We start from the raw sequence: 13597 nt of genomic DNA on the forward strand, positions 1-13597 counted from the left end.
CCAGCCTTAATGTGCCCGGAGCCTAGCGTAGTCCCTGGCACCTGGCCAATTAATGATTTGAATTGAATCAAGCCCAGTTGATTGACTTCATTAGAGCAATATGGAGATGACCTGGTTTTGTCTATTTAAAACTATGTGTTTCCTCTTTAAGGAATTTATCCTTTTTTTTTTTTTTTTAATGTAACAAATTCTGTTGTCAGTAATTGCTGGCCCATTTCCAGGCTTACATGCTTCTTTTAAATCATTTGCTTAAGATGCATGAAGAATTGAACTAAAGTACAGAATAAAGGTAGTAAAGACTCGGGGTGGGGGGCGGGGGGACCTCAAAGCCCTTTCCATGAAAATTGCTTTTATTTTTAATTACGTGTCTGTGTCTGTGTGGAGGCATGTGCAGGTGAGTGCAGGTGCCCACGGAGGCCAGAGGCGTGGAATGCCCCTGGAGCTGGAGTTCCAGGCAGTTGTGAACCACCCAGGTAGATGCTGGCACTTGAACCCCAGTCCTCTGCCAGATAAGTAGATGCTCCTGACCACTGAACCATCTATCCAGCCCTCTCAAAGCTCTTTAATTCCTACGAATATGAAACAAATTCTGTCTATAATAAGAGGACTTCAGCAACCATTCCTTATTTAAGAATTTTATGCTTGGGAGTTTGAGGGAGGGAAGGCTTTTCTGGGTGTTTTGACAGATTCAAGCCTGTTCCCTTCAACAATTCTGATTAGTCTCAAGTCATCAATAAAATATGCAAATCTGGAATCTTGCTTAGCATATTTGTCTCCTAGAAGGATTTGAATAAATTGCTGTATCAGTCACAGCATTGAGTGAATGAAACTCGGATACTGTTCTTCATTGTTTCCTTTCACTGCTGGGTTCTGCCATTACATTTTTGAAGGCTTTATTATGTATAATTCACATACCGCTCCGCTCACGCACCAAGTCTACAGTTGGCATTTAGTATATTCAGAGAGCAGTGTACCCGTCACTGCAATCAATTTCAGAACGTTTTTATCACCCCTAAATAAAATCCTGCTCCCCTCAGCAATCACCCCCTCCAATTCTTCCATCCCCCAGCAGTAGACAGCCACTAATGTATCTTCTGTCCGTAGATATGACTATTCTTCACTTTGTATAAAAGAATTCATACAGTGCATAGTTCTCTATGACTGGCTTCATTTATATAGCTTTTTTTGGTTTTGTTTTTTTTTTTTTTTTTTCTGGTTTTTTGAGACAGGGTTTCCCTGTGTAGTTTTGGTGCCTGTCCTGGATCTCGCTCTGTAGACCAGGCTGGCCTCAAACTCACAGAGATCCACCTGGCTCTGCCTCTCGAGTGCTGGGATAAAGGCTTGCACTACCGCTGCCCGGCTTAGCATAATATTTTTAAAGTTTATCCATGTTGTAATATGGATTCATATTTTATTTCTTTCTTTTTTTTCTTAATTTTTTATATTGTTTCTTTCTATGGCTGAATACTATTCCAATGTATGATTATATGACTATTTATCTATCCATTGATGCATAGATTTTTACATTGTTTTGGGTTGTTGTTATGATTAAAGCTGCTGTAAATATTCAGGTACAAGTTATTTTTATTTTTCTTACATCTATACCTAGGGAAAAACTTGCTGAGTTGTGAGCATGTGCACATGTAAGCATATGTATGTGTGTGTGCGCGCGCGCGGTAAATGCATGTAGAAGCCACAGGAGACATTACCTGTCACTCTTCACCCAATTCCTTAGAGCCAGGGTCTCTACTGAACCCAGAGCTGGCTGGCCCTCCCAAGTGTTCTGTCTTCACACATGCGGTGTAAGGATTACAGGCGTGCACAGCCACACTCTGGTTTTCACGTATGCTGGGGTGTGAGGTTAGGTTCTTCTGCTTGTGTGACCACACGTGGCTACCCACTGAGCCACCTCCCCAGCCCAGAGTCTTAGAATCACAGTGTGTTTAACCTTTGGAGGAACTGTTCACAAAGTGACTGTAGCACTTTCCGCTCACTCCCACCAACAGTGTGTCAGGTTTCCGCTTGATCCACATCCTTCCTGGCATTTGCTGTCATCCCTCGTTCTGAATATCCATCCTGATGTGTGTGAGCTACTTTCCCATTATCTTTTTTTTTTTTCTTTAGGATGTATTTATTTTTATTTTATGTGTATGTGTGTGTTTGCCCTTATGTGTGTCTGTGTGCCATGTGCATGCAGTACCCAGAGAGGCCAGAAGAGGGCGTCTGATCCCCTGGGACTGGAGTTAACAGTTGTGTGTGCTCTGAGTCAAACCCTGATACTTGGCAAGAGCAACAAGTGCTCACAACTACTGAGTCATCAATGACCGGCATCCTCTAGTTATCTTTTTCTCTGTTTCCCCAATAACCAATGATCTCCATCTTTTGATAAACTCGCCGACTATTTCTCGATCATCTTCGCTGGTCTCTGTTCAGAGACGCTGTCTTTCTCTTCTACTTGGACAATCTGAATTATTGAATTGCAAGAGTTCTTTATAGATTCTAGACCCACATTCCTTTACAAACATTTTCCTCATTCTGGTTTGTCCTTTCAATTTTTTTTTTTTTTTGATAGTGTCTTTTAAATCAGAAAGGCATAAATTTTGATGGGATACAAATTAATTTTTCTCTGGTTGCTCATGGGCTTTTGATGTCATCTCCAAGAAACCTGTGTCTAATCCAGTGTCATGATCCTCTGAGCCTTATGCTCACAGGTCACACATGTGGGTCTTTAATCGGTTTTGCATTAACGTTTCTCTCTGCGTTCCTGTCTGTTCTCAAGTGCTGTGACCTTGGCTACCATGCAAGTCTGAACAGAGCCCTCAGAACGTATCTCTCGGCCGAGTACAACCTTGAAACCTCCAGACATGAAGGCTTAGACATTATTGAAAATGCTGTTGACAACTTAGAGCCAAGGAGTGACAAGCAGAGATTCATGGAGATGTACCCTGCTGCATTCTGTCCACCAATGAAGTTTGAGTTCCAGTCTCACATGGGTGATGAGGTCAGTGACTGATTTCTTTTTGTAAGAGTCGGTTGTCTCTTCCCATGTCATTTATTATATCACATATTCTTCTTTTGAGACAGTGTCTCAAACAGGCCAGGTTGGCCTCAGATTCACTCTGTAGCCTTGGCTAGTCCTGAACTCCTGATCCTCCATCTCCCGACTGTTGAGGCTGTAATTTAAAAGCAACCGCACTCAGCTGCCTTGAAAAAAGATTTAGTATGGTGGGTGTGTGTGTGTGTGTGTGTGTGTGTGTGTGTGTGTTGCACCTGAGGGCGATGACCACAGAGGTTAGAAGAGAGTATCAGGTCCCCTAAAGCTGAAGTTATAGGTAGATGTGGGTGCTGGGAACTGAATGTGGGTCCTCTGCTAGAGGGAAGGAAGGAAGGAAAGAAAGAAGGGAAAAAAGAAAAGAAAGCCATTTTAACTGATCATAAATTATAGCAACATACATTATCTATGAACAGAGGAAACCAGGGAGAAAATTTATAGAGCATGTTATCAGTGATAGATAGGTAGATAGACAAGTAGACAGATTGTTTGAGTATGTATTGATAATTGATACATCATAGATATATGGATAGGTAGATAGATATAGATAGGTATAAATATGTCTGTACTACTATGTTTCTAGTCAGTTTTATTTTTATTTAGTAAATTACTTAATGAGAAATTATGAGCTCAGATTAAGCATCCTTCATCCCCAAATACGAAAGAGATGGTACAAATCTGCTCCAACATTTTAGGTTTTGGAACATTTGGCATTTAGGATTTTCAGACTTAGGGACATTCAACCGGTAAAGGCTATGTTAATATCCCCATGTCCACAGACCTCTGAAATCTGAAGCATTTCCAATAGGTGCAGTTCTTATAACAATGTGAAATTTTCATATGTTTTTAAGACAGTAACTTGCCTTGAACTTGCCACCCTCCTGCGTCAGCCTCCCAGTATCACACATGCCAATAAGCTGAACGTTTATTCTACCCATCATCTTTCCAACATCAAATAGTTGCTGTTTTCCTTTTCCATTGTGGATATGCTAAACACACAATGGTAAAAGTCACAGACATGCCTTCAGTCAGATGGTAAGAGTTTCCTTACTGATATATTAATGGGGTGGGTCTGTTCCCTTCCTTACGGCCTGTCTCTGCTAGGAAGCAGTAGCCTCTAATGTTTGGCTGCCCCATGAGAAGGAACCTTCGTCAGCCAGGACCATTTCTGTGGCAAGGAGGATTAAAAAGGAAGTGCTTGTTTCATGTGCCATTTTAATGATGCTTTCATTTTGCCCAAATCTATCATTGAAATCTTGCCCGAAATATCTTCTTCCAGTACCTAATTTGCCTTATGAAGTCTGTGGTGAGTCGTGTGGTTTAACTGGTACTGGCTAGCAGCCATGATTGAAAGGCGGCTTTGGAAAAAAAATAATAATAAGGCACTTCTGCCACAGGCAGGAGGCAGAGCTGGCTTGCAGAAACATCTACCTGGCTGCAGAGCCACACCCTAGCTGGCAAGCTCTGTGACACCCGCCACCCCTTTCCTAATGCCCATACAGTCCGCCTGGGCCATCCTTTACCCTCTGCTCAGGGCTCATTGGGATTCCAAAAGTAAGGCAGCGGCAGCAGCTCTCAGTCTCAGGCCCTGCTGCTCACAGAGCAAAGCTTCCTGCCACCGCCGTTCTCTTCCCTGAGAGCGCTAGGCCATAGCGGTGTTTTGTGCTCACCGCTTATGTCCAAATCTCTTTAAAAGTGAAACTTTAAGGTGGCTGTTAAAAGTGAAGACGTAGCCAGGCGTGGTAGCATATGCCTGTCTCAGCACCTGAGAAGAAGAAATAGGATTCTAAAAAGAACCTTTCTAAATGGAACAGTTGGAATCGAGAGAGTTGACGTGACTCGTGTATGTGGCATTTAAGTATGAGATTCATGGGCTCGATGGGCAAAGATCTGCAGGCCCCATGGCCAAGGGTGAGAACAGGGTGGGCAGACAAAGACAGATAGGTCCCAGGGGCTTCCCAGCCAGCCCGTCAGTCTAGCTGACATGGTAAACTCTAGGTTCCGTGAGAGACTATCTCAACACACTCCGGAAAGCAATAGATTAAACACCCCAAAGTTGACTGGTGGCCTCTCCAGGCGCACACAAACAGGCGAGCACATGCACGCATAGACACGCATTCGAGTCCAAGACCAATAAATAATCCTCATGCTTCTGAGGCTGGTGGTGGTGCCCGTCTTAACCACGCTCTCTGCCTCTGCATCAGGTATGTCAGGTCAGTGCCCAGCAGCCGGTCCAGGCAGAACTCATGCTCAGGAACCAGCAGCTGCAGTCCCGACTGGCCACACTCAAGATCGAGAACGAGGAGGTGAGTGTGCTCCCTGGGAGGAGGTAAGGGTGCTCCCTGGGAAGAGGTGAGGGTGCTCCCTGAAAGGAGGTGAGAGTGCTCCCTGGGAGGAGGTGAGGGTGCTCCCTGGGAGGAGTGAGGGTTCTCCTTTAGAGAAGGTGAGGGTGCTCCCGGGGAGGAGGTGAGGGTGCTCCCTGGGAGGAGGTGAACATGCTCCCTGGGAGGAGGTGAGAGTGCCCCCTGGGAGGAGGTGAGGGTGCTCCTGGGGAGGAGGTGAGGGTGCTCCCTGACCCACTGGGATCCGAACTCACACCTAAGCTGGAAGACCTTCTCACATGGCCTCAGCATCATTGTCCTTCTGAAGGCCATCTCCTTCAAGTGCCCTTCACTATCAGGGTTCCTCCAAGACTCTCCACAGAGGATAAATGCAAAGGTCCTGCATGCCTCTGTAAATGAATACTTGACCAGAGTTGACTTGTCTTCTTAAACGATAGCTCATATTGAAAACAGCTCCTTGAATTACCTAATTCATCACATATGACCAAAAATACAGTCATATGTAGAATACAAGTTAATTTGATCTTATCTTCTAAAATGAGAAATTCCCCCCTCGCCCCCTGCTTATGCCTTTCCGTAGTTTCTAAATTTTTGGTAACTGAAAGTGGGCATTGGTTATAAAATGAATGCCAAGAAATTCGCATTTGAAATAGTACCTGAAGTGGGATAGAAAAATGATTATTTGCGGACATACTTAAAAGTATAGACTATAAAATGTGAATTATCAATATATAGTGAATCTGGAAAACAGTTGCACAGTTCAGATGCTTGTTTTGGCCACCAAATGTATCAGACTCGCGCTCTCCTGCTATAAAAATAGGAAGCACAGATGGTTTTCCATTATTCAAGACTTGCAAAGGTGATTTATAGGAACCCAGAATTGGCTCTGTATTTGCAATGGCCTCTGATGTTACTGGGTCTGTGACATATGGGTATTGGTAGGGTTTAGGTATGGTTCCAGAACTCCGTGGTTCTGCTGCTTACCATCTCATCCCATGCCAGCATCCTTATCCAACATAGAAGATTATCTCTTCAATGGCTGGGCTGAAGTCTGGACCAACCATTACATCCAGGAAATGGAAATCTCTAATTGGCCAGACTTGATGCGGTCCTGTGATTGACAGCCCCAATAGAGGTTATGTAGAAACAGATAACTTCCAGAGTGTAGAATGTGGAACAAAAAGAACAGACTCAGACCAGCAAAGCAGATCCCTGGGGCAAGGGATGTAATTCACTGGCGGAGTGTTTTGCTTACACATCAATCTCCAGTGCCAGATGGATGATGTGTGGTGACTGGAGACTGTACTCCCAGCACTCAGGAGATGGGGGTGAGACAGAGGCAAGAGGATCAGAAGGTCAAGGTCATCCTGGGGCTACATAGCCAGTTTGAGGCCAGCCTGAGATGGATTAGGCCCTGTGTATAAAAAAAAGTAAGATGTAGAGAAGAAGAGGCTGGACAATTCATGTGATTATAGGATGCTTGTTGTGTTGTCGTGAGAACCAGAGTTCACATCCTAGCACCCACATGGCGGCGGGGGGGGGGGGGGGGGGGGAGAGTGCTCACAAATGCCAATAATGCCAGCTCTGGAGTCCAGCGCCACCTTCTGCTACCTCCATGGGCACCTGCACATACACTCACATAGACAGACAGACAGACAGACAGACAGACAGACAGACAGACAGATAGATAGATAGATAGATAGATAGATAGATATAGACAGATTGATGATGATAGGTAGGTAGGTAGATAGATAGATAGATAGATAGATAGATAGATAGATAGATAGACAGACAGACAGATGGTAGATAGATGATAGAAGATAGATGATAAATAGAAGATAGATAGCTAGATAGATAGTTAAAATTTAAAAAATAAATTATTTATTTGTTTTTATGACTTATCTCTGCTTGGAACTCCAGGGGATCCAGTGGCTGTTGTGGGTTCCCCAGGCATACACACACACACACACACACACACACACACACACACACACACACACACCGTGCATAACACAAACCCACACATACATAAAAACAAAAAAAGGGATATGTGTCTCTACACCATTGTAACCAGATCAAACCATACTGTGGAGTATTTTCTTTTCTTTTCTTTTCTTCTGTTGCCTCCATTCTTCCCAGAGAAACCAAACCAGCCCTCACTCAAGATGCAGCATGGGGGCTTTCTATGTAAAGCAGTGGTTCTCAACCTGTGGGTCGTGACCCCCTCTGGGTTCCATTGACCCTTCCACAGTGGTCGCCTAAGACCCTCTGAAAATACCCACATTTACATTACGATCCGTAACGGTAACAAAATCACAGTTAGGAAGTAGCAATGAAATAATGTTATGGTCGGGGGCCACCACACCATGAGGAACTGCGTTAAAGTGTCGCAGCGTTAGGAAGGCTGAGAACGGCTGGCGTGAAGTCAGTCCACAAACGAGCCTTTACAGAGGATGCCATGACTCTCCTTGATGTCATGATTTAGAGCTACAGTTTTGACTAGGTACCATGAACACCCACTGGCCTGCTGCAGTGTGCTGGCTCCCAGTGGATCCACCATATTTATGTCTAGGGCCTTTCAGTGAGTTTTTATTTGTTTTGTTTTGTTATATCTTGTTTTCATATCTTTCTGCTATTTCACTTGAAAAATACTTTCTAAACTCCAGGAAAATGCTGTGTTATACACAGGATCAAAGTTGGCTGACTACAGACTTGTTTTATAGGGCTTTGAAGTTTTTACTTTTTTTTAAATTTTTTTTAAAAAAATCAGCCAAGCAGTAGTGGTGCATATCTTTAATCCCAACACTCAGGAGGCAGAGGCAAGCAGATCTCTGAGTTCAAGGCGAGCCTGGGCTACAGAGTGAGTTCCAGGACAGCCAAGGCTACAGAGAGAAAGAAATCCTGTCTTGAGGTAGGGGCAGGGCGGGTTTCAGAAAAATCTGTCAAAAAGAGAAGTGAGACACCTCATCTCTACTTTGCCATCTCATTCACCCCACAGTTGTGTGTCTGGCCACTGCACATTTGAGCTTGTGACCCTTAATATTTACCCCATTAGGGCTAGGGAAAAGAAGCCCAGCCTCACGTGCCAGAAGAGGCAGGTGGTGTCTTTTCATGTTAACATTGAAAGGTTTGCTGTAGAGTCAGAGAACTGGAAACCGCGGGACGGTGAGCACAACCTGAGGCCTCTGGCTTGCTGGGAACTGTCAGGAAGAACGACTAAATTGGGCTCTTGGATTCAGAGTTCCAGCGGTACTGGGAGAGGAGAGGGTTTCTGCAGTAGACACAGAGGCCAGGGATGATAAAACAGGTTGGTCATCACCCCAGTTCTCCCTGAGGATGAGAGGATGAGGAAGCCGACATCATATAAAACAGGGAATTTTGTTCTCTGGTTCTCTTCCTTCCCTGAATGTCGAGGAGCATGCGTGACATTTCAGGTATTTTTCCAGGTGTGAGGGATGGAGCTGATTCCATTATGGTGAGCTCTGACTACCAGGAGACGCAAAGGTAGGAAGTGGTGTTCCTGGGAACAGCCAGGCTCTCTTTCCTGGTTTAGGTCCCTCTGTGGCTCTTGTCTCTGCCGTAAATAAGGAATTCGCTTCTGTCTTCCTCTGATAAGAGAAGGGACATAAAACTGACATGTGGGTATCAAACCAAAATGTGCAGGGAACAGAACACACAGTGATTCTCTTGTCTGTGCAGATGGTAAGCCCAAACTTGGATGAGAAAACTTTAGCTAACGACCTAGAGTTGTGAGTTCCGGTGACAAGATCACTGCTGAAGGGTAACTTCGATTGTGTAGACAGTTAGTTCAGTTCAGCAGAGTGTGGATCTTTTGCCGCATCTGTCGGCCAGCACTTGAAGCCCTGTGAGGTCACCCTAGGAAGAGAGATTTTAGACTAACCCTTGGAGACCCTTTTTGGTCCAAGGACAAATTGTCTTTGCCCTATACTGCTTTGTTTTAAAAACTCAGTTGCTCTCATTTGAAAACTGGAAGTTGTGTTGAGCATGATGGTAGCACACCTGCGATCCAGCACTTAGGAGGCTGAGGCAGGAGATTGACTGTGAATGCAAGGCCATCCAGGAATACATATGAGATACAAACGGAAGAAGATAAATAATATAAAGACAAGTTTTGCATAGAGTTATCAATATCCTTTTCCTAAAACCTCGAAAGACCTGGGCACATTGGGGGCACATCACCACAGGACAGTGATGGGGGCGGGCCTTCATGTGCCTCTCACCTCAGTCTCTCAGAGCTCTCTACTCTGTCCACTCTCCTCATTTCCACTCCTAATTTTCTTTTGTACAATGTCCGCCCTATATGAGAAGAGAGAAGCAAGAGATGTTTGTAAAAATGCACAAAAATGTACATCAGCTGAAGGTAAAGGTGTGGGAAGGGATCCGTTAGATTTGTGTTGGACGGACATGCAGAGGGGCTTGTGACGCTGGTTGTCACTTCGCAGCTTTACTGTTTACGTCTTAAAAGCTTTCTAAAGAGTTTCAGCTTCACTGCGCTGAGCACCTTCATCCCGAGACCTCAGCCCCATGGCCACATCCCCTGTAATCCTCACTGTGAACCAGCTGTTCTCACCCTTCCTAACGCTGCGACCCTTTGATGCAGTTCCTCATGGTGTGCTGACCCCCAACCATAACATTATTTCCTTGCTACCTCATAACTGTCATTTCGCTGCTGTTATGAATCGTAATGTAAATATCTGATAGGCAGGATAACTGATAACCACAGGATGAGAACCGAATAGTATAAACCTTTTCCAAACCCTTTCCCACCGACACCAACCTCTGATGTCATTTCTTTCATTTCCCTCGTAAGGATATCTGCCTGGGGTCATGCCTGTTGCTGCTCCTTTCCAAAGCCGGCCTCTGGCATGATGCCTTGGGTAGGGTAGTTCCTGTCACTTACTTAGCACCCCTCTTATTGTGCACCCCTGAAGACAGAGGGAGTTCGTGGGCTCGGAGATGGCTCCATGGGTAAAGGAGATACACAGGTGTGAGGACCTGGGTTCGGATCCCCAGAAACCACAAAAGGCTAGACACGGTAGCACAGTGCTCCTACTCAAGATGGGACATGGGGACAGGAGAATCACCAGAAACTCACGGGCCAACTAATTGGGCATATGTAGCAGTGAACAAGCCATCTCAAACAAGGTAGAAAATGAAGATTGACCCCTTACGTAATCATCTGACCTCCGTACGTGTGTCATGGTGCGTGCACATCTTCACTCACAGACAGGAACACAGACACACACATACACACACACACACATTTCTATGTTGAAGTGCTAATGTCCACGTTCAGTGTCTCAGAATATGACCTTATTTAAAGAAAAGATTTTTAAAGAGGTTGTCAAATTAAAGGCTGATCGTTGGGGTGGGCCCTCAGCAAATGTGGCCAATGTCCCTGTAAAAAGGTAGAGTTGGAGCCCAGAGACACCAAGGGAAGGTGACGTTTCATAAGCCAAGAAGAATGCTCTGAGACCAATCCTTCCCACCCAAGTCTGAGAGGATCTCTAACCTGGAGACCTGCATTTGACCTTGGACCTCCAGCTTCCCTGACTGGGCGATGACTGGTCTCTGTTGGTTATAATGGGTTGACAGCTTGCCTGAGCAAGCTAATACGGTGTATTTGGAGACAGAGACAAGCAAAGTGACTTTCAGGGTCTCTCCAAAGACTGTCCCAAGGACAAAGCCACCAAGAGCCAGCGTGCATAAATCCTACAGAGGGGATTTTTTGATGGCTCAGAGTAAGTGTTCGCTGTGCCAGGATGGAGACCTGATTCCAAATCTCCAGCTCCCACAGTATGAAAGCAGAGCATGGTAGTACATGCCTATACCGCCAGCCTGGGGTGGGTGGAGACAAGTGGATCCTAGGTGTTCACTGGATGGCTGACCTTGCCAACAGGATGAGCATCCAGGTCACCAAAGAGCCTGTCTCGGGGCAGGAAGACAGCCGGCGTCCTCTGCTGGCCCCTACATACTGACACACCGACCCACACACCCCAATAGTACAACACATACATGCGCATATACAAACTCACTAATGATGGTGATGATCACGTTTCTAATCCCCCTAACAGAAGTTACCAGTTACTCATTTTTATCCACAGGCTTGAGGAGAAAAACAGGTTTGTATCTTTCATGTGTTCCTTGTCAATTATTTGGAATTTGCTTCTACCGAACCCACCCACGTTTCCCCCGCAGCCAGTGAGGAGTCAGTACGAGTGCTGTGTTCGCTGTAGTATGTTTATTTCGGTGAATCCCCTCTGCGACTTATTATCATGGCTTGTGTCAGAAGCCGTTGTTATTCTTCACAGAGAGCATCCCACGGGATGAGACGGAGTCCCAGCCAGGGTGTCTGGTGGCTTCTGTCATTCCCTTCTTCTTCCTGGCAACTCCAAATTTGACTGTGACACCAGACACCGTGTCTGAGAAGGGAATTGTCTTGTGGAAAGAAAGCAGTTCATTTTGGTTCTTCACGCCCCTGATCTGTTTGGGTGAATTTGAGAACGCTGCTACACCTGGGTATCTTCGCCGTTGGAGCACAGTTCTAGTGAGATGTTGTTTTAGAACTGTTTTATTATCTCAGTGAGCATACTTTAATGAACAAATTCCAACCCCCTGACAGGTCACTTAGGACACACGACAGGCATGGATTTTAATTTTCATCCGTGGTGACTTCTGTTGGTTTAGTTCGAGGTCAGGTCTTCTTGGGAGGTTGGGGGAGTTTCCCGTCTTCTTGTCTTCGACAGCTGGCCTTTGGAACTTGCTCTTTGGTGATTGTTTTCATGTCATTGTTCTCATATTTTAAGCACCTTCCACTCTGCCGGTGTCTCAACATTTCTATGTAGCTTTTGAAGTTGTGCTCCACCTCACACTGCTATTTCTGGTCTCTTTGGTTTTTTGGGTTTTTTTTCCCCACTTGAGACAGTGCCTTAAAAAAATGAACCCTCCACTTCTGTTGCGTGAATGTTTTTCAAATGTGTCCTGGCAGCTTCCTTCCAGCTGTTTCTTCCCAACTCTCTCTCCACTAAGTTAAGGTCTCCCGACTATTTTCTGTCTGTCTGTCTTTTCCTGTTATTGCTCATCAGCCCCGCGACATTTTAGAAGCAGGAATCTGAGCCGACACTCCAGCTCTTACAACTTTCAGTGGCTCCCTACTGCCCTTCCATTGGGCGTGCCCAGCTGGGGACTTGATTGGCATGCCATTCTCCCCCTACTCATATGAAACTGCGTGTTGGGGTTCCAAGAGGCCAAGCTTGCTCCCTTCCATCTTCTGCCTTGAGTCCTAGAGCCTACTTCTTAACCCCCCAACATATGACTCAGAATTCAGCCTCCCCTGGTGCCTTCCCTGCCTCCCAAGAGAACGGCACAGACGCTCACACACATCTTGGTAAAATAAAGGAGTTTCCATGAATAAAGAGGGGATACCGTTTATTTAATAGTGTTTCATTCAAGTAACAGACTTTCCATTTCCTAACGCGAATATAAAACTCAGGGAGCTGTAAAAATATATCTGCCTTCAGTAATTACTGTTTTGTTTATGCATAGATACCTTAAATCATATAAAAAGTATGTTTTAATTTAGAAAGATGATTTAGTTCTCAATCAGCTAGTTTCATGAATTCTCCTCGCAGGTCTAGCTATTGTGTTTGTCACTGTATTTTTAGTACTCACGTGCATCCTTTCATGTCTGTTTAAGACACAATATTTTTAAAGCATGTGCATCGTGCCCATTTTAGGAATGTTTCCACAAATAACAAGAACACACTGGTCTGACCTAAGATAGTGGGTCTTCTAACCCTCATAGGTATAGGTATATAATCATGACCTTTGAGGTTGCTGCCTGTAGTCATGACTTTTTTAAACCAATGTTCAAATATGCTTTTTCACAGAAATGTCTGTTCTCTACGTTGTGCATATTCCAGGAACAACAAAATCTATTACATTCTCTGCATCATCTTTTTTTTTTCTTTTTTGAGACAGGGTCTCACTGTATGTAGCCCTGGCTGTCCTCGAACTCACTCTGTAGACCAGGCTGGCCTCAAACTCACAGAGATCCCCCTGCCTCTGCTCCCCTAGTTCTAGGACTAAAGATGTGAGCCACCAAGCATTCTCTGCATCTTCTTAAGAGATGCTGTAGCGTGCTCATTTTTTGGTATCCAGACTAGTATTGATTGATTGCTCT

At 44.9% G+C, this 13597-nt stretch overlaps 1 protein-coding gene across 1 annotated transcript in view; it reads left to right on the forward strand.

The window, feature by feature from the left end:
• The window catches only part of Srgap1 (SLIT-ROBO Rho GTPase activating protein 1), a 171715-nt gene that overhangs the window by 106992 nt on the left and 51126 nt on the right, over positions 1 to 13597 (forward strand). Inside the window, exons 7-8 of the mRNA XM_059245782.1 lie at positions 2780 to 3001; positions 5257 to 5358. Coding sequence (XP_059101765.1) covers positions 2780 to 3001; positions 5257 to 5358 — 324 coding nt within the window. The remainder of the gene's footprint in view (positions 1 to 2779; positions 3002 to 5256; positions 5359 to 13597) is intronic.

The sequence above is a fragment of the Peromyscus eremicus genome, chromosome 18, assembly GCF_949786415.1.
Source record: "Peromyscus eremicus chromosome 18, PerEre_H2_v1, whole genome shotgun sequence".
In the NCBI taxonomy this organism is placed as follows: Eukaryota; Metazoa; Chordata; class Mammalia; order Rodentia; family Cricetidae; genus Peromyscus; species Peromyscus eremicus.